Source organism: Saxophila tyrrhenica (assembly GCF_035928015.1).
Source record: "Saxophila tyrrhenica strain CCFEE 5935 chromosome Unknown scaffold_16, whole genome shotgun sequence".
In the NCBI taxonomy this organism is placed as follows: Eukaryota; Fungi; Ascomycota; class Dothideomycetes; order Mycosphaerellales; family Extremaceae; genus Saxophila; species Saxophila tyrrhenica.
In genome coordinates, this window is record NW_027041748.1 from 479,687 (window position 1) to 503,606 (window position 23,920).

General features: G+C 54.2%; 8 protein-coding genes across 8 annotated transcripts; 4 read left to right on the forward strand and 4 right to left on the reverse strand.

Moving 5' to 3' along the window:
* Positions 1 to 217: 217 nt before the first annotated feature.
* Positions 218 to 3,940, reverse strand: LTR77_009092 (uncharacterized protein; the record flags this gene model as incomplete). The annotated part of the gene is made up of 5 exons (XM_064806321.1): positions 218 to 994; positions 1,047 to 1,627; positions 1,696 to 1,942; positions 2,656 to 3,026; positions 3,076 to 3,940. 5 exons carry the CDS (start codon positions 3,938 to 3,940, stop codon positions 218 to 220), a joined length of 2,841 nt encoding a protein of 946 aa, XP_064655647.1.
* A 651-nt stretch (positions 3,941 to 4,591) lies between these two features.
* Positions 4,592 to 6,467, forward strand: LTR77_009093 (uncharacterized protein; the record flags this gene model as incomplete). The annotated part of the gene is made up of 7 exons (XM_064806322.1): positions 4,592 to 4,711; positions 4,761 to 5,030; positions 5,083 to 5,143; positions 5,196 to 5,395; positions 5,455 to 6,031; positions 6,094 to 6,167; positions 6,222 to 6,467. 7 exons carry the CDS (start codon positions 4,592 to 4,594, stop codon positions 6,465 to 6,467), a joined length of 1,548 nt encoding a protein of 515 aa, XP_064655648.1.
* Positions 6,468 to 7,383: 916 nt separating this feature from the next.
* Positions 7,384 to 8,222, forward strand: LTR77_009094 (uncharacterized protein; the record flags this gene model as incomplete). Its single annotated transcript, XM_064806323.1, has 2 exons — positions 7,384 to 7,665; positions 7,992 to 8,222. The coding sequence occupies 2 exons, from the start codon at positions 7,384 to 7,386 to the stop codon at positions 8,220 to 8,222; spliced, it is 513 nt and encodes a 170-aa protein (XP_064655649.1).
* Positions 8,223 to 8,617: 395 nt separating this feature from the next.
* On the reverse strand, positions 8,618 to 10,701 carry UBA2 (E1 ubiquitin-activating protein uba2; the record flags this gene model as incomplete). The annotated part of the gene is made up of 2 exons (XM_064806324.1): positions 8,618 to 9,237; positions 9,360 to 10,701. 2 exons carry the CDS (start codon positions 10,699 to 10,701, stop codon positions 8,618 to 8,620), a joined length of 1,962 nt encoding a protein of 653 aa, XP_064655650.1.
* Positions 10,702 to 11,211: 510 nt separating this feature from the next.
* On the forward strand, positions 11,212 to 12,703 carry LTR77_009096 (uncharacterized protein; the record flags this gene model as incomplete). Its single annotated transcript, XM_064806325.1, has 5 exons — positions 11,212 to 11,308; positions 11,401 to 11,623; positions 11,676 to 11,937; positions 11,987 to 12,491; positions 12,543 to 12,703. The coding sequence occupies 5 exons, from the start codon at positions 11,212 to 11,214 to the stop codon at positions 12,701 to 12,703; spliced, it is 1,248 nt and encodes a 415-aa protein (XP_064655651.1).
* Positions 12,704 to 13,498: 795 nt separating this feature from the next.
* On the reverse strand, positions 13,499 to 17,530 carry LTR77_009097 (uncharacterized protein; the record flags this gene model as incomplete). Its single annotated transcript, XM_064806326.1, has 3 exons — positions 13,499 to 14,003; positions 14,059 to 14,992; positions 15,043 to 17,530. 3 exons carry the CDS (start codon positions 17,528 to 17,530, stop codon positions 13,499 to 13,501), a joined length of 3,927 nt encoding a protein of 1,308 aa, XP_064655652.1.
* Positions 17,531 to 17,745: 215 nt separating this feature from the next.
* Positions 17,746 to 18,672, forward strand: LTR77_009098 (uncharacterized protein; the record flags this gene model as incomplete). Its single annotated transcript, XM_064806327.1, has 2 exons — positions 17,746 to 18,414; positions 18,469 to 18,672. The coding sequence occupies 2 exons, from the start codon at positions 17,746 to 17,748 to the stop codon at positions 18,670 to 18,672; spliced, it is 873 nt and encodes a 290-aa protein (XP_064655653.1).
* A 2,815-nt stretch (positions 18,673 to 21,487) lies between these two features.
* LTR77_009099 (uncharacterized protein) lies at positions 21,488 to 23,347 on the reverse strand (the record flags this gene model as incomplete). Its single annotated transcript, XM_064806328.1, has 1 exon — positions 21,488 to 23,347. One exon carries the CDS (start codon positions 23,345 to 23,347, stop codon positions 21,488 to 21,490), a length of 1,860 nt encoding a protein of 619 aa, XP_064655654.1.
* Between the last annotated feature and the right edge of the window lie 573 nt (positions 23,348 to 23,920).

Here is a 23,920-nt window from a genome sequence, read left to right on the forward strand (position 1 = left end):
CCGAAGGTACTTGCTGGTGTCTGATTGAATAACACCTCCAGCTGAAAGTCGTGTGGTGGGAGGGGTGTAAACCACGGCAATGGAGAAGAGTAAGACGTGCGAGCATGTGGGTACATGTATGGACGTCGTACTAAGCTCCATGCCCTGCAGCTTGTAGCCAGGTACGTGTACCTGAACGTGTGGAATCACAGCTTGCACTTTGGGAAGGCTTGCTGTATTAGTCATCGGGGTCATTGAAGAAGCTCTGATCTCTAGCCTCCAAAAGATATAAGAGAAGACCCGTGGTCCTATCTGGACAGACCGACAAGCCAGCGGACTCCACGCGGTCCCAAGCATGGAACAAGACAGCGAGGTTCTCTCTCGTCTTCCATCCGGTAGTCCGTCGGATATCCTCCAGTATCGTCATGCAGGCATGGCGGAGCTGCCAGCCCGCCAGACAGTGTCCTGCCGTCGTCAAAAGTTGCACGGCATTGACCCAGGCGGTGTCGAAGCGGTTGAAGATGGAATTGGCTACGATCAGCTTCGCGTGCTCCACGGCGGTAGATGATGCTGCTTGAAGCGTCGTCAGGCGCTCGTTTGGCAGAGAAGGGGCGCCGATGGAATGGACGAGGCAGAGGGCATGGTACATCTGCCATGCTGCTGCAATAGAGCCGTTGGTGTAGCAGATCTCCTGGAGAGGTTCCCGTCGGACAATGCTCAGCGGCCGGCAGGTTGACGGGCAAAGAGTTTGGTGGTGACGGATTTTCTGCGAGAGGCTGTCCCAGTCACGCTTGTCTGCCTCGATTGTAGTTGGATCAGAAACATGACGAGATCTACATAGGAAGTTGTGAACGGCTCCTAACATGTACACTGTCTTGCGAGCCCATGTGTCTGCAGTCCACTCCTCTGGATCTTCAAAATCGTTAGAGGGCAACCAGTGAGCTGTATCAATTGGAGTCGGCGTTCCGGATGACATTGACGAGAGGATCATCATGCGGCAATAGATCCAGAAACACTGAGACCCCAGTCAGGATTAACGATTTCCCTTCTTGAGCTTCTACACTTACAGCTTGCGCAAGGCCACCGCTGGACCCATGCCAACCTTGAGCTACGACCAGCTCGCGAGTTCCCTTTAGATGCAAATTCCAGTCGTTGGCCTTGCTCTCAACCATCTCGCAGTGTGCGATGAGCAGGCAGCTGGCAAAGGTAGCGGTCTCGTGTGCTCGATCATTCAGGCAGGAAGCCAACGCGCGCAGTGCTTCGTCGTAGTACAACAACGCATCTCCGTCGCCGCAGTCACTCACCAAGGAGTGTTGTCGAGCAGCCGCTGCTAGACAAGAGAGTCTCAGAAGGAGATTACTCAATGCTAAAGCAGGAACCACGTAGCTGAAGTGGCGGTCCGTGTTGTCAAAAAGGTCAAACCAGGGGCCGACGAATTGAACGTATCTGGACATGTAGAAGGCATCCTTCTTGTTCGTAATCGGCGCGCCAGCCGGCCTTGTGCTTGTCGAGTCCGCGTCGTCCCTCGCAGCTGATCCTGAACTCTTAGGGATTGGCGGTGCCTCCATTTGACCAGTAGTGAGATCTGGTAAGTCCGCAATCACTTTGTATTGCTGAGACACTGCATGAGTCTCGTCTACGAAGGCGACTACGGGCAGTTAGTAACGTAGTACATATGAAGACTGTCTTGGTGTCTTGACCGGAGGATGGACCTACTTTTAACGCCGCCTGGCGAAGCTGTGGTCTCATGCCGTGTCTGCGAGTAGTCCGCCTCTGGACGCCATTGCAGGGCCGAGAAAACAGCAGGCTGGCCGTTTGAACAGTCGCGCCCCTGCTGGCGGCAATTAAGACATGGTGCGCCAGAATCGCCTGCCTCTGTCAATACCAGCTCGATGCCAGCGTGATCTTGCGGGCGAGCGTTTCCACTTACACTTAACGTGCCGGTCTCGACATGCTTGACAAGCTAAGAGAAAGGAGGTGTATGAGCGAGTATTCATCAAAGGCCTAGATAGAACTGCCAGAAGACTGTACCTAGTTTGCTCCTGGAGCTTGGTCCGCGGACGTGGGCGCTGGCGGTGGAGGAGGAAGCAGCTGGCGACATCTCACGCCCACGGAAGCAGTAGCATGCATGTATATGTAGCTCCGTACACCTTCATGGGAGCTGGACATGGTCATGAGACTCAGTAGATGGTGTAAAGAAATTAGGTACACTTCCGGAGATGTAGTTCTACGGCAATGCGGCAAATGCCATGCCGTCCCAAGGAGGACATGATTCAGGCAACGAGGCGTACCAAACACATCCACTACATGTAGCTATGCTGACGACGAACGACAAGAGCTCTATTCCCGGGGCTTCGCAACGTCGATCACTGAGTTTGCGTAGATTTGCCCATTCGCCTACTATCCCTCTTGAAGCAGGCCCCATGGACTCCGCCTGGGGCATAACCGCTCTGCTCAACCGTTCAAGCATTTTAGTACTGAGAGTATCGAAGACCCGGGTGTCTATCAACAGAACAAGACTACGTACTATCCCAGCCTAGAATATTGTATCACTTGCAAAGGCTAGGTAAAAGTCTCATGCTCGTAGTGCACCTGATGTCCTCCTCTGGAAAGTCGCCCCAAAACTGCACACAAGTCAGCTCGTACTCTCACATCCACGAGCATGGAGAAACTCACCCGAGCAACATGTTGCCGCAAACGATGATGGTTGCTGCCCGGCTGCACCTGTCCTACAACGCCAGGACGATCGGATTCTGTGCGCTTCGGGACGATCATGGGCCTGCCCACGAAGCACTCACACCCGAGCAGAGCAAAGCCAACAGCCTCCTTCGCTCCGACGGGGATGCCGATCTCGTCGATACGCGTTACTCGAGTTTGGGGGAACTGTTCTTGCAGGTACGAGACAATGTTGGGGTTGTACGAGCCGCCGCCGCCCATATAGATCTCGTCTAGGCCGCCCGGAGGGCCCCATCGCCGGTAGGCTTCGGCGAGAGACTGTGCGGTAATGCGGGTTATGGTTGCGACGCAGTCCTCAGGGCCCGCCCCTTCTGTGGAGGTGTCAGTGATGTGTATCGTGTGTATTTGCGGCAGACCTACTGCTCAGAAGCTGATCACATATATCCTCTGCCATCCGATCGCCAAATGTCTCCCTACCCGTGGTCTTGGGTATGTCGTGCGTAAAGTACGGACCAGCGAGGACCTCATCGACAGTGTTCTGCCAGACACTGCCTTTTGCGCCCGTGGCACCGTCTTTATCGTATTCCTTCTTCCCGTTGGTGAAGTATCGAACTGCAGCATCGATGAACACATTGCCTGGTCCGGTGTCGAAATCGTAACAGCCTTCTACATCTCCTTTGGGGAGAATGGAAAAATTCGCAATCCCGCCGATGTTCTGCACGGCGCGGTTGAGGCTGCGGTCATTCAGCAAGAGTGAGTCTAATGCTGCAAACAGCGGACAGCCCTGTCGTCCAAGTGCCATTTCGGACACACGAAAGTTGCCGATCGTTGTTGCGCCTGTGTTGGCAGCGATGGTTGCAATCTCCGCCATGTCCAGGTGAGCACGCTTTTGGTCACCTTCAAAGAGCTCTGGTAGGGGCAAATGCCAAATCGTCTGACCCTGGCCCGCAATGATGTCCACCTCCGTCTCGATGTTGAACCCTTGTTCCGCTGCGAAAGCAATGACTGCGTCTCCCACGACTTCTCCGAGTTGGATGTTGACAATGGCCATTTCCTCTGGGGTCGTCTTGTTTTCCTTGATCAAGCGCATGACCCTCTGCTTGATTTTGGGGGGCATCGGATACTCGCCATAGTGAAGCAGCTGCATGTTCAGTTGCGCAGAAGGCGAGTCTTGTGTAAAGTGGACATGGACGAGATCCACGCCATCCATGGAGGTGCCAGCATTGTGTCCAATGACCTTGAGAGACAGCGGAGAGCCGAATGAATGGTTTGGTGCTGCCGGCATGGTCTATCGTTTGCCTTGTTCGAATACTCTAGAAGTGGTAGGATTGATACACACGGCGAGACTTGAGAGCTGGAAATCTCTGCCTGCTCGGGCTTGATATATAGGCTCGGCCATTCTACTGCAAGTGTAACCCTGGCACAGCTGACGAGTTGCCGTCGTTGCGAGTCGCTCATGAGGTCGCTGGAGGCCGTGGGATCATCGCCACTAGTGCTTGAGAGCCTCGGGGTTTCCTGCCTTCCGGGAACGGCTGACCGATATGACACCCAATCTGGCAGGTACCGCCGTCCACAGTTGGCTGAAAACCTCTCCAAAAGTAGCAGTCTCAGGAAGGAAAGTGACCACGAGGAAGAAACTGTGTTGATGGCCAATCTCCGAGCTCGGAGTGTCTTGGCTTGAGCGGAGTCGCCTGCCTTCCGAAGCCTCTCCACAGTCTCTCCACAAGATCAGTCTCCAGTGTTCCTAGGAGGCATGGCCGGTGGCCAAAAAGAATAGAGCCATACGTGCTGTGGGTGCGTACCATGCTTCCGGCACGTGGTATGATCATAAGTCATGCATCCCGCATATAAAGTGTTCCATGCCTTCAACAGATCTGGACTCTACTCGACATTGTAAGATATTTGAACTGGTTGAGAGCATCACCTGTCTGTCAAGATGTTCACACTCACTCCCTACACCACGACCATGGGTCTCCAAGGGCTTCGGCTCAACCTGGCAGTTGCAGCCACAGCTACATGCGCTTTCTGGCTATTCGGATACGACATGAGCGTCATGGTAAGTTTTCAATCGTCCTTAACAAGCCAACGGTACTCATCATTCGCAGGGCGGAATCATTACTGAACAGCCTTTCACCTCAACGTTCCCCGAGATGAACGATGCAAGCGTCCAAGGGATTGTTATCGCAGCATTCGAGCTTGGCGCATTGGTAGGAGCGTTGTCCTGTTTCTACATTGGAGACAAACTCGGAAGAAGACTCACGGTTTGGTTTGGCATGGTCGCAATGGTTATTGGCGGAGTGCTGCAATGCAGTGCGTTCCATGTGGCGCAGTTGCTGGTCGGACGAGTCATCAGTGGGATTGGTTTAGGCCAGCAGGTGGGTTGTATCGTATCCTATAAATGGCGGTATAACTGACGGGAAGAGTCAGGTTGCCACTGTACCAGCATGGCAGTCAGAAACAGCCAAACCACACTCCCGAGGGCGTTGGGGTATGTGTCACGACCAAGTGTAAAAGCTGCATCGTTCTGATGAAGACAACAGTCATGATTGAGGGCGGACTCCAAACGTTCGGTGTCGCCAGTGGACAACTCGTCGGATATGGCTTCTTTTTTGTACAAGGCCAGGCTCAATGGAGGGCACCTGTCGGAATCCAGCTTATTCCAGCCGTGATCGTGTTGTGTTTGATCAACTTCTTGCCAGAGTCACCGCGATGGCTCGTCAAGCACGGCTACGTAACGGAGGTAAGCTGGCTTGGGCCCATACCACCAGCCAAGTTCGTTGCTGATTGATGCACTCTTAGGCAACGTACAATCTGTCGAAGCTTCGAGGGCTCCCAGAACATCACCCGGACCTTCTCGAAGAACGTGATGGCATTGTCGCGTCTTTCGAGGCACAAGCTGAGCTGCCACCGTTTTCTGTTGGCGAGCTGTTCCGAACCGACAACGTTCGAACATTTTACCGCGTCGCCATCGGGTTATTCATTCAATCCGCTCAGCAGCTCTCCGGAATCAACCTCGTATCAACATACGCCAACAAGATCTTGCAAGAATCGTTCGACCTGGACGCTGGTATGTCACATCTGATCGCCGCGATGGGTGGCCTGGAATACACACTCTGTTCTTTGCTCTCGGTGTTTCTAATTGAAGGCCTTGGTCGACGGAAAGCCTTCATGTCCACGGCCACCGGCATGGCCGCCTGCTTCGCTGCCATCGCGGGTCTTCTTTCGACACCATCTCGGACATACCAACTGGCTGCTGCTGGATTGCTCTTCCTGTTCAATACATTCTTCGGCCTTGCGTGGGTCGGAGGGCCATTCTTGTACAGCGCAGAGATTGCACCGCTCAGGTGTAGAGCGGAGGCGAATGCGATAGCTTCCGGTAAGTAATGGGCAAGATCCCAGCATGTCTGAGGCAGTCGCTGATCACTTTCGCCTCAAAAGGAGGCAATTGGCTTTTCTGCTTCGTGGTGGTGATGATTATCCCGCCGGCCTTTGCAAATATCGGCTACAAGACAGTAAGTCGAACCCAAGTCTCGCAGCGTGGAAGTCGCCACTAATCCCTGTGGCAGTACATCATCTTCGCCATCTTCAACTTCCTGTTCGTACCAGTTCTGTACTTCTTCCTAGTCGAAACGAAGAAGAGGTCGTTGGAGGAGCTGGACGTTGTCTTCGCAGCTGGCGGAAATCCTGTCCGACGTGAGAAGGAGATGAGGCATCATGTCTCCGTGGAGGAATCTCGCCGTGTCCTGGGGCTTGATACTTCGCCAGAGCCCAACGACTTTGAGAAGATGTCCGAGCTGAAGGCAGAGCGGTAGAGAAGGATCGTTTGAGGTGGAGAAATTTGTGAAGACCGCAGGTGTATACATATGACGGTGGTGTAGACGGGTAGCATACGCTTCAAGCTCCGCCTTGTAGCCTGTACCCAAGTACGTACGTGTACCTGAGCTTCGTGACCATTTGATACCAAAATCGTGGAGACGTTTGAAGCTCACAAAGACCACTGCTCTCTTGCTGCCGCCGTCGATACTGCCACTATGGTAGTGTGGGATTGTCACTTTCACAGCAGGTGGTCCTGTTCCTGGCAGCTTCCCGGCTATGATGGATACCTAGTTGCTGAAAGTAGGAGGAAGCTCTTCTCTCGCCAGAACTTCTCAGCCAGGAATCTCCAGGCACTGTTCGACGCTCCCCATAGATTCAAGTTTCATGGCTGCCTCCAGTTGGGTTTTACTAGCTTTAAAACCATTGCAAACAGCCTTCGATGCAGCTGCTAGAAAGGAGGCCGTCCCATCTTCGCCAGATGCCATCTTCGCCTGATGGTCCTAGGTGTCCGGTCGCAAGGCTTCCAGCAACAGCGACTCCCGTGAACCAGCGCTTGAACTTCTCTCCATAGAAACGGTAGGCTTCATCAGATCGGTGTTGTTGCCAGGTGATGCGTGTTACGAAGATCCGCCAAAGCGAGCGGTTGTCTTCGGCCACCAATCAGCACGTCCCCAATCCTGATGCCTATCGTCAACTTCACCTCTGTTTATTCCCACATTTGTTAGGCTTCCGTATTCGAGAAGACCTTATAGTCTCAGATCTGTAGGTATCTTGTTGTTGATATATCACAGCACTTCAATCTCACACTTCAAGCCCGCCCAATCCACCGGTACTCGATTTCTTACACTACATCATCTCCCAAACCTCCACCATTACAATTTCTAGCCACCATCAAGAACCTAAACCTCCAGCATGCCCCTCTCCGAAGCCGACCGCCGCATCCGCTGGATCCAAGTCATCTGCTGGATCCCAGCGATCGCTCTCCTAGTACCAAGTGCCGTTACAGCCCACCACGGCTATTTCGCCATGCCTATGATACCCATGTCCTGGTCTCTAATCCACGGCTTGATCCAAATCTTCAAGAACCCTAAGAACCAACGGGTCAACATCGCGCTGGATTTGTTTCTCGCCGTCGCCCTCATGTCATTCTTGATCCCGTACTGGATCGGCAACGCCACAGGCTGGGGCTACGGAGTACGTCAACTGCTGATACCCGAAGCTGGGACGGGAGAGTGTTAAGCCTTTCGTTTTCTAGTGGTCACGAAACTCTATGCTCATAGACTTTGCCTCGATGCCGGTGATTGTCAACTTGTACGTACCATCTCTCCCCTCTCCTCCCCAACAGCAGTACGACATCAACCGGATTTCTCTTCGCCTTCTCCGTTACTTCGCTCGAACATTCAAGCATTCGTTCTAACGTTCGCCGCAGCTGCATCCACGCCTTCTTCGTCCTCCACAGCTTCCCCCTCCGCTCTCTCCTCACCAACTGGCTCACCTGCTCGACCTGTCCCCACTGCCAGCGTGAAGTTCCCCGCCGAGACCTCCGTCTCCTCTGGGACATCAGCGGGAGCAGCTCGTCCGTGCACTCGCACGAGACCAAGCAGAACTACTCCCGCTTGCCTGCTGCTGAAGCCGGACAGGCGGGTGGGGAGTACACGGATGGGGAGAGGGTTGAGGTGAGGCAGGAGGAGGAGGCGGACGAGGGGACGCCGAGGGCGAGTGTTGACGATGAGAATGCGCGACTGTTGTAGTCTTCTCTACGAAGGCACAGGTGGGAAAATGGGTGTGTCTGACTGATGTGAATTGAATTGGAGGAAGTAACGAGTTCGAGTTCAGAGTGAGAGTCGTGCTCATGTGGTGATGTGCAATGCTGTTATGTCGGCGCAAAGCGCTGCTCAACTATGTAGACACGCGGTCGAGAATATCTACCGTGGCAATGAAGCTTCTTTAGTACTACACTTTCCAGAAATTCCTCCATGCCATGCCGCTGTCTCACAGAAAAGAGGCCTTCTCCAGCACCGGAAGCTCGGCGTGAAGCCGAAATGTGTGCAGCGGAACTGCAAGTCCCATAATGTGGTATCTCCCAGCCCAGCTCCGAACTCCAACCCATATTCGTGCATCCCGTAATTTACCATATCTTCTCAACTCAATCGTCGAGCAGAATCGCACCGCCATCGTCCTCCACCACAAACACATCGTCGTTCTTCGCCCGCTTCTTTGCGCTCTCCACCTCATCTTCAGTTTCGCGCTTCCGCTTCGCTCCGGCGACTGAGTCGGGCACCCTCTCGACAGAATCACCGTTGGTCTGAACGTCTTTCACCCGTATTGGTTTGAGCGGGAGCTCGATCGCGCCTGGAAAGAGGCGCAAGGAAGTGCCAGCGCCCGCGTCTTCCGCAGAGGTGCTTTGCGACGACGAACTCAACACCAGATCCACCTTCGGCGTATCGCTGTCGTCCGTCACCGTGATGAAGCCATTGCTCTCCCTCGTAAACCCGAACTCGCTCAGTGGCTTCGCGAGATTGTCGTCCAGATCCGGGTCGTAGATGATGCCCATCTCGGCTGTAATTGAGAAGTCATCTTCATAACTCAGCCTTTCCTTGAGCAAATCCACGAGCTCTTGCAATGTCGGGCTGCTGGCTTCTGGCAGCCCGAGCTTCGCATAGTATGGTGAGCACACTGGACACTCCGCTTTGGGTGGCAGCAACGACTGCGAGCTGATCAACCGATCGGTACTCTTCGACGTCAGAAAGACCATCTTCGCACCACCTAGATGAAGAACAAAAGGGTTAGCAGGTGTCTCGAAGATGATGCAAGATTTGGAACGGTCTCATGACACCACATGTAGTGTGTTCGGATCTCGGAGAACCCTGTGAGCCATCAGTGCTTACCCAGTAACCCATCGTCCTTGGCGCCGCCCTGCATTTTTGCCGGTGGGAGGTTGCTCGCCGCCAGTTCCTTCGCCTGCTGCATGCGCAGAATCTTGAACGCTTCCATCACGCAAAGACTTGCTGTCAAAGCATTCGATGTCGCAATCGCCGGGATGATGTTACCAGCCATCTGCTTCACCTCCCACTCGCTGTGTAGTTGTACGCCAAAGATATGTGACCGCAGATTGGCAGCCGAAGCTACGAAATCGAGAGTGTCCTTGTCGTCCTTGTCGAACTCTATCACGTTCTCGCCCGCCTTCACACGGTTGCTCAGTGTGTCCAGACTGTAGCAGAACACAGCAATGTTTTCCAGCAATGTCCACGGCTTCTGATCTTGTGATGCAAGCGCTTGTCCTTGCTTGACAATGTTCGAGTCCGCAGCAAGCGATTGGAATTTGAGCGGTTCAGGCGGCCTCCGACTCTGCCACATCTCTGTCATCGAACGTAGCCGCTCAACGTCGTCATGGAACACCTTGTTGAACACTTCCTGTGCGAACTCGCTCTTCCCCATCATGCTCCTAATCTTCTTCAATGCGTCCGCTTCCTCCTTCAGCTTGGCGACTTCGTCCACGTTGTCGCCCTCTGTCACCGTCATATCTCCGGAATCCTCGCTTGCACCGAACAGCTCCGGGAAGAGATACGATTTGGCCCATACTATGCAATGTATAGGCTGCGATGGTGTCGACCGTATGGTGCATATCGGGAACGATTTCTGGACGGGCTTCGGATTGCAGTCGTAGCACTCTGTCACGCCCTTCTGTATCGCCTGAACCTGTCCATTGAAGCCCGTAGTACCGCTTTCGATCAACGGCACATTGGCCGCCAGACACATCTTGTTCACATGCCTTCTTGCCGCAAGGTTGTCGAGCGCGTTGAAGACCACATCAAAGCCCTCAAAAAACTCCACATTGTACTTGCTATCGAAGATCGAGGCATGATGCGCGTCGATGTTCCCAGAAGGGTTGAACTGGATGGCGGTCTCCTTGGCCACAAACGCTTTTGGCTTCTTGATGTGCTGCTTCCGGAAGAGGAACTGTCGGTTGAGGTTGCTGAGGTCGATGGTGTCGAGGTCGATTACGACCACTTCCGGTCTCCTGCTGACGCCGTTTGCCGCCGGCGCTCCGGTAGCGGAAGCTGGATATGTGAAGCTGCCAAACCCTGAACACACCAGGTTCTTGAGTAGCTCACATCCAATGCCTCCCGCGCCGACCAGCAAGACTCTGCTCTCCTTCACCTTCTTCGTGAGGGGCCCACCCAGCGATTGCGCTACCCCTCGATCTCGCCGCTGCATCTTCACTGTCATCTGTGCTGTTCTGTGGTTCAAAGTGACCTCTGAGGTTGCGGAAAAGCCTAGGCCAGACTTGTTGTGTGATATCGCGCAAGTTGTCGTTGATATAGTCGTTTGCGATCGAGTGTCGGCGTGACCGTGAAGCTGACTAGTGAAGCGCCTTGTCGCCGTCGCCGGCTCGCATGACCAGTCCGAGTTGTCGCTAGAGGAGGTGACGGGAGTCCCACAAGCCGCGCAAGGTGGAGTCGCAGCTCCAAGTGATGTAAACGAATGTGATGTAAAGATGAACTGAACTGAAGGTTGGAGGTGATGAGGCTCCCGTCTCGCGACATCGTGAAGTCCGTGCTGGCGTCGAATCAAGCTTCGGCAATTTCAAGCTACCATCTAAACGAGGAAACCCTAAACCTTCTTATTTCCGGCAGTTGCCATTGAAGTGCATACAACTTCAAAATTACATGTGATAGACCATTGAACGAATCTCGAGGAGTGTTGGACAACAGACACTTCCTCAAAGTCACTGCCACAATGAGTGACGACGAGGCCGACCAGGAATTGCTGGAGCTGCTGCGTCAAAGCCTAGGAATCTCGAAGACCGCCTCTGACGAGGTCTCCCAGGACACCGGTAAGCAAAGAACAACTCTCTCCTGCGATCTACAAACAGTGAACCTCAGCTTTCGGAACACGGTCATGGAGACCTAGACTCATACATCATAGGTGTCCTGCACGACGCCGAATACGTCTACGCCAACGCCATCGATGTATCCATCGACATGTATGGCACCAAAGCCGCAGCTGCGAGTCTGTACTCGACGATGCAACAACGCGGCTACTCTACACAAGCGTGGGCTCAGCACGATCTGCATCCAACACTGGATCAAGGCTTTTCGGAGGTCGACATCGTGAACTTCATCTTCACCATGGATCTGCTCAACTTCTCGTACGATCGGAGATCAACCTCAAGACTGAGTCGTCTCGCTGAACATCATTAGATTCTGGTCAGAGCTACCTGAGAACGAGCGATATCAAGTGGAGTACCAGGGCAAACGACGGACCGGCTACAAAAGCCTGGTGGCTTGCTTGCGGCGAGCACTTGATGAGGGTATCCCAATTACGACACCACGGTACTGGAACGATCAGGCATGCTCCGACGACGTCTTGAAGTACGTCTTCCGCAGCGCTACTGATGAGCAGATTCCACTATTGAGCGAACGAATAGCAATGCTTGGGGAGGCTGGAAACGTTCTGCAAGAAGTATGTGGACGATTTTTCCGGTACCAAAGTTGACTACTGACCACTGAAGAGTTTCGGAGAATCGAAAGGAGACGGTGAGAATGGGCCGTTGAGCAGCGAGGCAAGGGAAGACCAGCTTGCAGCGTCCAGCAACCGCCTACAAGCAAGAGAGGACGACGCACCGGTCGAAGCTCCAACGTCTGGATCTGACAATTATCGAGTCAACCTAGGCAGTCCCGTTGCAAAGGAGCAGCCATTAGATCCAGAGCTTCATGAATCTGCAGCAATCGCAGGAGTGAAAGAGGACGAGGAACATGCGGCGAAGCCATCGCCAGCATCCAGGCAGCCGGATCTCAGCGTTGTGCGTCTGGTCGAGAAAGCAGACCATTGCGCAGGAAAATTGGTGAACCTCCTAGCAAAACATTTCCCTTCCTTCCGTGATGAGACGCGCTTCGAGGGGAAACGCGTCCGCTTCCTCAAACGCGCACAGATATTCGTCGCAGACGTTTGGGCGGCGTTCAATGGAGCCGGTTACGGGGAGTTCGAGGATATCGATCATTTGACCATGTTCGCGGGTGAGTTGACAGCCTGCCAGCAATTGAGATCTGCGCGACTGATCCCCACAGACTACCGTGTCCCACAAATGCTTCGTTCAATCGGGGTCCTGGTGTACAGCCCGCCGCTTCACTACCACATCAGCACTCTGAAGCAGATACCCTCTGGCCATAGTTGGGAAGTCCAGCTTCGAGGGTGCAGCATCTGGTACATGCTCCAACCATACCAGTGAAGCGATGCAACCGTTTCACCCATCAACCCAGCCAGAATTGACTAACGTTTTGCTTGCGCACAGGGCCGTCGAGTTGATCCGACGTGAGATTGTGAGACAGCGTCCAGACGCCTCCTCCACACGGGTCAACGCCGTATTGATAGATTTCTTGTTGTATGATCTGGCGAAGGAGAGGGAAGCTGCAGGTGATCATCACCGAACTCGCTCCGTCTGGTATTAAGCCAAGACACTGAAATCGACCAGCGGAGATGGTAAGGGGACATACTCCCAAGACTTTATGGAGACATATCGTCAATGCTCTTCGCTAGAGCCACGCAGTGTTTTGGGGAGGAGGAACGAATTCGTCACGTTTTTTGGATTTCTCGCCTCAAAACCCTCAAGCAGAGATGTGATCGACATCGCCGAAGCAAACCTGAGAGGGGCCCCCGAAGGGAGGGAGTATCTAGGTGCGGGGGAGGGCGGGGGTTTGGGAAACATCTCGTCGACAGTGAGCGTGACCTCGTTTTGGGGAACAAACACTATACAGAACTCGTACAGTCTCACAGACGAGCAGTAGTTGTAGTCTTGGAGTTTTACAGTGATTGAGCAAAGCAGTATACGAAGACTATCTAGTCACAACGTGATATTACAGTTGCCACTGCAAGGACAGAGCAGCTGACCATGGACTGTGACCAAATCGGTATCCTTCGCCAACATGCAATGCCATCCGTACTCCAATCCGCTCCTAAAATCTCAGCCCATAACATGCCATTACCGTCCGAAGATAGTGAAGGCTACAGATTTGCTTGACCGCAATCACTGCATGACTCCGTTGCGGTTCACGTTGTTTGCATGCATGAACACTTCCCTCGGTCTAGTCATGCCATCCAACCACTCCACACGCCAGGCCATCTCCATGTGCATCGCCATAATCAGCCGATCCAGCCTTGCAGCCTCTGCCGCTCCACCGTATCCAGGTGGCCAGACGAAGTCGTATACTGATACGTTCGGAGGGATCACGTTCGGGGGAATCCCGTTTGGGGGGCCCAGACCGGTGAGATGCATCATCATGTCCAGAAAGTTGAGGTTGTACCTGGACGCGATGTTTTGAAGCTGCTCGTGGCGGTCGATAACGTAGGCCAACAAGTATTTCGTCACGAACTTCACGTCGCTCACCATCACTCCATGTGGTGGCATGTTGGGGTTGATGGATGTTGGCGAGACTGCAGAGACGACATGACGCTCGACAGCAGGGACGAGGTACATGCTGTTGGCGACTGCCGGGCTGCGTGAGAGTACATGGGCGAAGAATCCTTGTTGCCTGAAGCATGGTCAGCAAAGGTATGCGCATTTCGTGTTTAATAGCAGGCACGAACCTGTCTCCCCATCTCGTGATGTCCACACCATAGCCAGCGTATCCCATGAGGAACCAATGCGTCTCGATCGGTTGGTTCAGATTGGCAGGGTCTGTGATGTGGTTGATGAAGTTGACAATACCGATCAAGGTAGGATCTTGCAGGTTGCCGGTGTGCGTTGGGAGCGCCATCGAGCCGTTGCGAGCAAAGACCATACGATACTTCCTCATCGGCACCCCAGGACCGCCTGGTCGCTGTCCCTCCGGCAGATGCACAATCTGGGGGTCGTTGATCTTGTTGTCGTAGGTGTGGAGACTGATGGCAAGATCCTGCATTATGTTCAGGACTTCGCCCGGCCCTCCTCTCCTTGATTGGCGCGCAGAGCCTATGCCAACGAAGTGTATGCCTTCTGGCTCTGGGTCGGGCAGGTGTAGTTGTGTGTTCTTCATGGCTTGCACTTGGTCGTTCCATGACAACGGCGTGTCCCAGGGTCTCAGGCCACCGATTGGGATCAGACTGGCGGACGTCCACAGGTCTCGAGGGCGAGTGCCTTCGTCGTAGATGCAGCCGTCCGGATTGTGAAAACAGTTCCTGCAATGCTGAACACCAGGCACTGGGAAGCAAGTGCGGGTTCGATCGTACTTGCGGCACTCGTGGCAAGCACGAACTGCTGTGTATTTGCCGTGCTTCCAATGGTGCTGCTCACGGTATCGCGCTCTGGTCAGCTCCAGTGTCGTTGTGTCCAGCGTGTCTCCAAGATGAAGAAGACCCCAGTCGTGCACAATATCCGCATCCTCTGGGTTGCAATAATTCGAGAACGCTTCCCAGTGGTTGTACTGACCCTGGCCAGCTGCCAAGTTGAGATGTAGCCAAATGATTGGAGCCTGCTCGTTGCCTTCGTATTCGATGCTCGCAAAGGCTGGAACCACATTACCTTGTTCATTGATGTACGCACCTAGTGAAGGTCAGCATATAGCAAGACTACGAAATGTTTGGAGCACCTACTTCGAACAACACCAATGTTCAGGTCATGCTCAATGAGCCCTTCTCGGTGTGCAAGATGCACCATAGCTCCGAGTTGCGCGATATCAAGATTGTACATCTGGGTCATCTCAGTGTATCGGTCATTCAGCACTGCTTCGTCTTGGGTCGTTGCCGTGTCGCGGATGTACTGCTCGTACGCTGGAGTTGGCATTCCTACCCGATGGGTGGGATCGTCGCCTGGTGGAGTAGGATCGTCGGCATTGGTATAGAGAAGGCGCATCAAGCGCAAGCCTTCGATCATGACGTTCGACAATGGGGAATGTGGGAAGTCGGCGCGGTGGAAGGCGAACAGAGCGGTGCGAAGCGCCTCAAGGCCGCAGAGTAGTCCCGCTGAATCAGTCCACACAGGAGCGAAGCCTTGCAAGATGGTTTGCTGCAGATCCTCCAGTACTGCAGCGCTGGACGCCACGAGACTGTGTCCACGAGTAGCTTGCGCTGTAAGATCCCGAGGCAGTGAGTCGAAGAACAACTGCATTGCAGTCGTCAAGGCGGCCAGCTTGTCTGGATCGATCTGCTGCATGAAGTCTGAAGGCTGCCGCTGATGAGTCGATAGCCATTTGAGCATGTCCTGTTTCGTTGTGTTCCTGCCGAGTTTCATGCCCTTGGCCTTGCACATAGCTTCAAGATCGACTACTTGCTTGTCATGCAATATGTCGCTTTGCGCAGGATCTGGTCGCGGTAGCAGACCATCGCATGCATCGTCAATCTGCAACCAGTTCCTGGCCTCACGCGAATCCATAGTGCCCCTGAAGCGCGTTGAAGAATCCCCCCTTCGCCTCATAATCATCTCTGCAAGCTCTTGAGGGCTCGCAGACCAATAGTCTGTGGTCGCAAATGTCGGCTGTGGCATCGACTCCGAAGGTCCAACAGGGTTCAGTTCGCGCCAACTGCGGTATGCAAGATGACGAAGTGCGGTATGAGATTGGTATCCACGCTGTGGAATCTGGGAAAGTCTCATGCGTCTGGCTGTTGGAATCCTGCGTCGTCTGGCGCAAGCCTGACACAACACCGCTCCGTTCTCGCACACCTCCCACCCTTGCGACTCCAACCTCTCGCAATCAACACAGGTCATTTCGTAGTCGCTTGCAGCACTTCCTTCACTCGACGAATCGCTCGGATCACTTGCTTCACTTGACGCATCGCTAAGGTCGCCAGCTCTCTCGTGGCCCGGTTTCCTCCTGATAGGTCCAGTGAGCGCCCAGTCGTTCTTGAGAGGTTGACCAGAGTTCCGTGCCTTTTTGAGAGCCTTCCTATATCGAGAGGCATCAGGTTGGCAGAGACGGCCGCTCGGTCCTGACTCCGATTTTGCGCCAACCTCATGCGGGAAATTCGTGTTAGAACACGGCTCAGTCCATTTCCCAGTCCAGAAGGGCTTGTGGCGAAGTTCAGTGAGCACCCAGTCGTTCTTGAGAGGTCGACCTAAGACCTCCGCATCCCTTCGAGCGGCAAGCCATCGTTGGTAGTCAGTGTTGCACATGCGGCCGCTCGTGGTTGGCTTTGAATTTAGGCCAATCTCATGTGGGTAATTCGTGTTGGCACACAGGTCCGTCGCCTTCCACTTTGGGAGTGTACGCTGCGTGTGTTGCTTCCGTTGTGTAAAGGGTCCAGTGAGCGCCCAGTCGTTTGTGAGAGATTGACCTGAGTCTTGCGCCTTCTTGGAAGCTCTCTGGCGTCGTTGGTAGTCAGCGTCGCAGAGACGGCCACCGCTCGGTAATGGGTGCGATTTTGTCCCAATTTCGTGTGGAAAATTCGTGTTGGCACAGGGGTCGGTCGCCTTGAAGCCGGGATCTTTCGTGGTTTTCCGAGAAGGTCCAGTGAGTGCCCAGTCGTCCTTGATGGGTTGCCCCGATGCTTCAGCCGTTCTACGAGCTTGTCGGTATCGGTTGTAATCAGTCTCGCAAAGACGACCGTTCGGCCCTGGGCCTTCAAAATTGCCTAGGGGGTGATCGAAGTTGCGATTGGAGCATAATTTCTGGCCAGGAATGGCAAGTGGTGGGTCTGAAGTGTCGTTTCCGGTGCTCAACACAAACTTGGCCTTCTTCGCGGGCGGTTGCTCGCGCTCGTCTGCGCTCGATGCGGTCATAGGTCTTTTATCATTGTCGCCGCCGTCCCGTGTCTGAGGTCTCGACGTCGTGGTATTGCTTGCTATGAGCCGGAATTTGAGGCTTGGGCGTAGACTTGGAGCCAGACTTGGGTCCGGCGAAGAGGTCTGCTGGCGCGCACCCGCTCTTGACACGGTCAACGGTCTCGTATCAGTGTTACCGTCTTGCGTCGTGGGTCTGGACGTGGCAGTGGTGCCAGCCCTCGACCTGAGCGTGCGACGAGGAGGCAGGCTTGGGGCTGGTGACGGCGCTGGCGGTCGACTGGGGCGTGAATGCTGATGCTCATCGTCCGAGCTGGATTCTCGCTCGTCGGGATCCGGCGCGTGGTCGCTACCGTCGTCCGCCATGATTGCTGTGCTGTTCTGTGCTCCTCACAGGATTTTCGAGCCCGCGCTGTGCGATGTCGAAAGGTGCAGAAATTCCGTTTGCCAGGTCATTTCGGGGCGATGTGGGCCGGCGTCGCGCTTTGGCCACTTCACATGCAGCCACGCGCTCGAAGCTCTTTTTCCTTCTTTCGCAGCCCAACGCTCATTCGCGTCATCAGCACCGCAACATTGCCAACATGAGTGCCTTTCAACAGCCTGATCCGTACGAAGGCATCACCATCGAAGAGCTTCTCGACCGCATCAGAAACTGGGATGGAGTCGACCATAAGGAGCTGACTGAAATCAGCCACATCATCCAGCGGGCATACAATGGAGACAGCGAAGAGGCGGTCCGTCGCTGCTGCCAGTGCATCTTGAGGAAGTTCCCATACGCCTTACCATCCTTCCCGAAAGCCAAGTTCTACGCCTACCTCGCAGCCTGCCCGGCCTACGAAGAATACAGCATGTTGACCATCGCATTCGACTGGATCCAGCGCGCCAGGATCAGCATGAGAGACATCGGTGTCGTTATCGAGGAGATCGAAGAATGGTACGCTATCATCAAGGCCGACCTGGATGAGGAGGTACGCAAGCAGAAAGAACCAGTGTATCTTCCTCGCCCAAACCCGCCGCTGCTCGCATCACCTTTCGATGCCAGCGAAGATGATGATGACGACATGTCCATCTTAACTTCGCACCAAGGCGAGCAGGAGATCGAGACGGCGGTGGACCATCTGGTGCAGGAGGCTGCGACTCCAACCACCGCAGACAAGGTCGCAGATCGGAAGGCCGCGCATCAACTCGCCGTCGACCGCATGGCTGCCGAGGGCAAGGAAACGGCGAAGACCAGGAAGGAGTACGGAAAGGTATGGCATTCTCTTTATTGGTTGTACCTATCTTGCTAACCCAATGTCTTATAGCAACCCAAGTCCTTTCGCCTGAGCGCGGCCAACCAGAGCTTCAGCGAGGGATCCGGACGTTACGGCTCGCTGAGCAAGGGCTCGAGGAAGGCAGTCATGGCTATTCGCGCTGGGGGGCGTTCGCTGTCGAACTTGTTCTCCAAGGCAGATGCGGAGGTGATTTCACGTGGAGCTGGCGAGGGTGAATCCAACAAGAGCACGTGAAGCACACATGGTGAGGGATGCGCGAGCTTGTGAAAGCGACAAGTGAGGTGCGAAGCGGTTGGCTTGGCAGGTGAATGACAAGACGGGACGCTAAAAGTAGTTCGTCCAATGACATTCGTCTTATTACCACTTCCGAGTCCAGTCTCCATCGTTAAAACACCATCACGGATGGCATCCAGCATGCCCGCCGTTATCGACATCGAAGCAGCAGCCACGCAGCCAGTACGTACATTCGATGGTGCCATCACTCAAGTCTACTGGACACGTCAAAGCAAACGGTGCAACGGAACAGACGCTGTCAACGTGTCCCAGGCCGCTCTGGACAGACTGGCGCAGGCTCACAGCTGCCCGCCTACGCGACTGGGGCGCTGCAATCCAGCTGGTGCAGACACGCAGCTGTCGGGTCTTGTGTCAGGGCACGCCGAACGAGCTGGTGTAGCACTACAGGCGCGAGCTTCGCCAGTCGGGCAACGGTCGCCGAGCTAGTACAGCTATGCAGCTGCAAGCTCTTAAGGTTAGGATCCGGCAGACAAGTTGGTACATCAGTGTAGGCGCGAGCTATACGAGGCAGGGTGTGCTCGACGAGCTGGTGTAGATGCCTAGTCGCAAGTTGTCGACGACGGGGCACTACAGACAAGTTGGTACAACAACATAGGCGCAAGCTCTGGAAGTCGGGGCATGGCGGGCGAGCTGGTTCAGCTACGCAGCTGCAGAGTCTCAGCTCTAGGACGCGGCCGGCGAACTGGTGCAAGGGCTCAAGCGTAAAGAGCCCAAGCCGGGACATCGAGTAGCAGCTGGTGCAGGGCCGTTGGGACAGCTCTTGGACGGTGGGTCAGAGTGAGGGACCTGGCGCACTTCTGTAGGGTTTGAGGCTCTGGAAGGGGTGGTGCGAAACATCTGGTGCAGGTGAGTAGAGACACATGGCGGTAAGTGGGACGTCTCTGAACACTTGGTACATGAACACGGGTGTCAGCACCGAAGTTCGGGGCAGAGAGTAGCAGTTGGTGCGCATGGCCGGTCAGTCGGGCTCGATATTGGGAGGCAGAGTTATGCAGCTGCAGGAGCCTTTGCATCTGCATACTTTGGTAGGTACGCGGCATAGCCGATTGTAGGTATTTTACAGCTACTACGCCAGTACAACGTTTCCCGTCTTCTTGGTGCGTCTCGAGCGTCCTCAGTCCAGACCTATCAGACGTTCATGACTTCTTGCTTCTGCAGTCCCATCTACCAATTTGTAGTAATGACGTTGTCGCCCTTACTCACAATGGCCTCTGCGTCTACTTGATCGACCCCCAGAGCAGACAACAATATACGAGCTTTCTCACGTGCTTGCCTCAGACTGACCTTCGGCGTAGTCCGATGAACCTGCTCGAGAGCCAGCCGATTGAGTGATTGTCAGTATGCTACGAGAAACCTAACAGGGAGGGGAGGTAGTGGAGGACCCAGCATAGAGGTGAGTGTTGAAGGGAGCTGAATGTTACCACTGGAAAGTACTTGCTCGATAGTTGCCCGTCTTCTGTCACACGGACGAAGCTGCTACGGAGACCGACGCCACTAACATACCGTTCTGGACTCATTGAACACTTGACTGCACCGAATAGTGCTGCTCAAGAAATCGATTTCCAGCAGTTGGTACGCGTCAGGGTGCCCGTTGCAGGCCAAAGATTTCCTCATCGGGAAAACGTCAACTAGGTTGAAGGCCGAGCAGCACTAGTTGCTGCAGAATGCAAGGTCATCAGGCAGCTCGTGGTATAGTCTGAGATGTTGGCGAGAGTGATTGATGTTACAAGCTGTTGGGGCCGTGTGCCGACTGGTACAGACAAGCATGGCAACGGCCTCAGCCTCAGCCTTCGGTGACCATGTGTTTGACAACATGGCTGCCCACTACTTGGCGCAAGTCATCATAGCAACGGTCTTGGCTGACCGTGAACGAGGGCGTAAGTGCCAACGATCTGGTGCATATCAGTATGGTAAGTCCCTAATCAAATGGTGAGCGGCGGCAATACAGCCCACTACTTAGTGCAGCTCGGTATGGCAACAAGCTTATTTACTCCTAGGCGATGGCGACGAAGCCCACTACCTGGTGCAAGTCGGAATGGCGACAGCCTGACCAAGTGATGAGCGATAGCGCGGAAGCCCACTATCTCGTGCAGGTCGGCATGAATGCAAGCTTGACGAATGTCGAGAGATAGCACGCAAGCTAACCACCTGGTGCAGATGAGTATGATAGCAGCATGTTTTACCGTAGATACCGTACACCACCCGGTGCAGGTCGCATCTATAGAAGGTCTCGGTCAATGACCATTTGGTGCAAGTCAAATTGCAGATAAGCCTGATTGGTAGTGAGATCTTTATGAATGCTGTATGAGTTATGTAGTACTTGCTACGGATAAGGTGAGGTGAAAGTCATACTCGCGTACGACTAGCCCTCTCCAAATCAAGGCCAGCAATGCAGTGTGTGAACAGAACGCTCCAACGCAACGGTAATGACTGTGATCCAGCAAGAAAGATGCCGGCGCATGCAAATAAGTCCCGTTCCTCAGACGTTGATGTCCAGTAAGTGATGCTCGAACAGGACGCAGCAAGATGATCGATCGGTAAAGACTGTGGGCTCGGTGTTTTGTATGGAATTCGCAATTGTGGTCGGTAGTCGAGGTCGTATGCAGGAATGACTGTGGTTATGTGGTGGGCAGTGGTGTTATGCCGGAATAGTGAAGGTTCTGGCCGGAGACGCATTCGTGTATCGCAGAAACATCCCGCGCGGGCGATCTGACTGCACCGGTTGCATGACTCCGACCAGCACATAGATGAGACGTCAAGACGCCGCACCAGCTCCCGCTCCTTCGACGTCGTTGGCCTTGGGATAATCGCGCACGTCCGTTCCTGTTGGTGCAAGGGGTGCATCCGCTCCGTCTGTCATCTCAATATCCTCATCTGCCAACTTGTCCCCCATCTCCTCAATCCCTGCACCACTCGCTGCTGCCCTTGACTTCGTCGTCTTCTCGGTGTCCCCAAGAGCATCCTGTCCGTAGTTCCCTGCGTCACCAAAGCCTTGAGACATGTTCTTGCCCTTCGAACCTGAACCTTGTGGTGCAGAGTCACCTTGGTCGTTTTTAGACGACTGCACAAAACCTGCAGCAGCCGGTACAGATAAGACAGCTTGCATGTTGGAAGGTTCCTGAGGTAGCGTTGTCATCGCCTGTTGATGAGCTCCAGTCGGTGCAGCAGCCTTCTGTTCGAGTATACCAGTCATTCTTGATGCCATCTGCTCGGTCCCGCTCGATCCCTGTCCAATTGAACCATTTGGTGAAGTGTTGGTTGGCACAATATCCTTCTTTGTAGAGCTATCCACTGTCGACGAGCTGACGGTGAGCATAGCTCCTTTGCCTTGCGCACCGGACTGTGCAGCGGTATGCTCACGGGCTGTAGACGTTGTCTCCAAGCTAGTGCTTGTGTCCGGCGCAATTGGTGCGGCCTTTGGCTTGTTGACTTCCTTCTCGGCAGCAGGGTGTGCGGCAGCTGGTACGGCCTTTGGCTTGTTGGCGACCTTGGAACCTGAGGCTGGAGATAAGGAGTGGAGTGCGGCCTTTGACTTGACGGTGTCCGTGGATTCTTGTGCGGTAGCAGCAGTTCGCGCAGCAGCTGGTGCAGCTTGCGGCTCAAAACTATTCGTCAATGCGCTGATGTTCGCGGCAGTTCCTGCAGAAGCTGTTGGCTGTCCGTTAGGACTGATGCCTTGGCTTGCACCAGTTGGCGAGTCGAAGTCGTCGTCGAGTTCATCATTTTCCTGCTTGATGTGCTCAGTCTCGTCTTCGTCCGGGGGGCTGACATCCTCGCTGGCCGGGTCATCCTCCTTCTTGCCTTTCTTGCCCTTGCGAGCTGGCGGGTGGTAGGCGGATAGGAATGGACGCTCCTGATCCTCATCGTCCCAGAGGTCGTTGTCGAGCGGCCAGACTCGCCCAGCCTCGAGCTCTTCGCCTTGCAGCACATTCTTGAGGTACTTGTCTTTCTTTTGATTGAACGAAAAGATGTCGTCGTCGCCTGTGTATGTTGTACTGTCCACGCCGTTCTTGTAGAGGTTGATCCGTAGCAATTCATTGAAGTACGTCTGAATCGCTTGCTTGGCAGATTTCTTGTACCCGACCGTACCGCTCGCTATGATCGGCGCATTCTCCAAGGCTCTGAATGCATCGTAGCGAAGACGATTGATTCGGTCTCTGCAAGACTTGATGTTCGCATCCTGCGTCTTCGTCTTCGACCACGCAAGGATGATAATCGCCGGTTCTTCATCCCTGCCGATATGAATGCGTGCTTTCGGTAGATCAGGGTAAGTCGTTCGAATGATCATGCACAGGGTGTCGAGTAGGGTCGGCGAGATGTTGCCGTTGCCCCGCCAGTGACCATTGTACCAGTTGGCGACACGCTTGGCCCAGTTCTTGAAGTTCTTGTGCTCTTTGGCGTCGACTTCGCCGATCTCGTCCACGTCGACGTCTAGGTACTTCGCAAAGTTTTCGGAGGTGTCTTCGATCTGGTAATTCTTCACAGGGTCTTTCGTGACTCGTGGCTTCTTAGGCGCGGTCGCATCCGTGGGCTGTGTCGCCTTGCGCTTCTTCGGGTGCGAAGGTGGCGGATTGCTGGAAGCACCTCCATCGTCGTCCGCTGGTTCTGTCTTCATGGTTGTGGTTCGTTGAGGTCTGCTTGGTTGATGTATTGCTCTAGATGGTGGATGAGTTTTATTGTGGGGAGATGTTTGAGAAAGGTGTCGCAGGTGGCGGGGGAGATTATATATGAGATGTCGCTGTTGGGAAGGCGATAAGGTGAACCAGTTAGTGGAGTCACATGCTACCTAATTGAGTTTGGATCATGAGATCGCAGGAGGGAAGTGAAAGGCATGTGACAGGCTGATGACCACCAAGTGAATCTCCAAGAAGCATGTGACGTAAGGAAACATATGACACACTGAAGCTAGCAGTCAAGACCTTCTGATGCATTGGAATAAGACAGTAGCGGACGACAGTAACATGGAAAGGAATTGAGGAAGAACTAAGTTGAGCAGATAAAAGTATAGACTCGACCTAATACACTGAACATAGTACTTGTGGCAACGGTGCAGGCTGAGGCGAGCTTGACACGAAGTGTTCATAGCTGTGTTGGTAACAGCGCGGGACACAGTGTTAAGGAAATGCGAAGCAGGCAGCGTCGTGGACGGCCGCTCGGGCTGTATGCGTATGAAGTCTTGATGTTCATA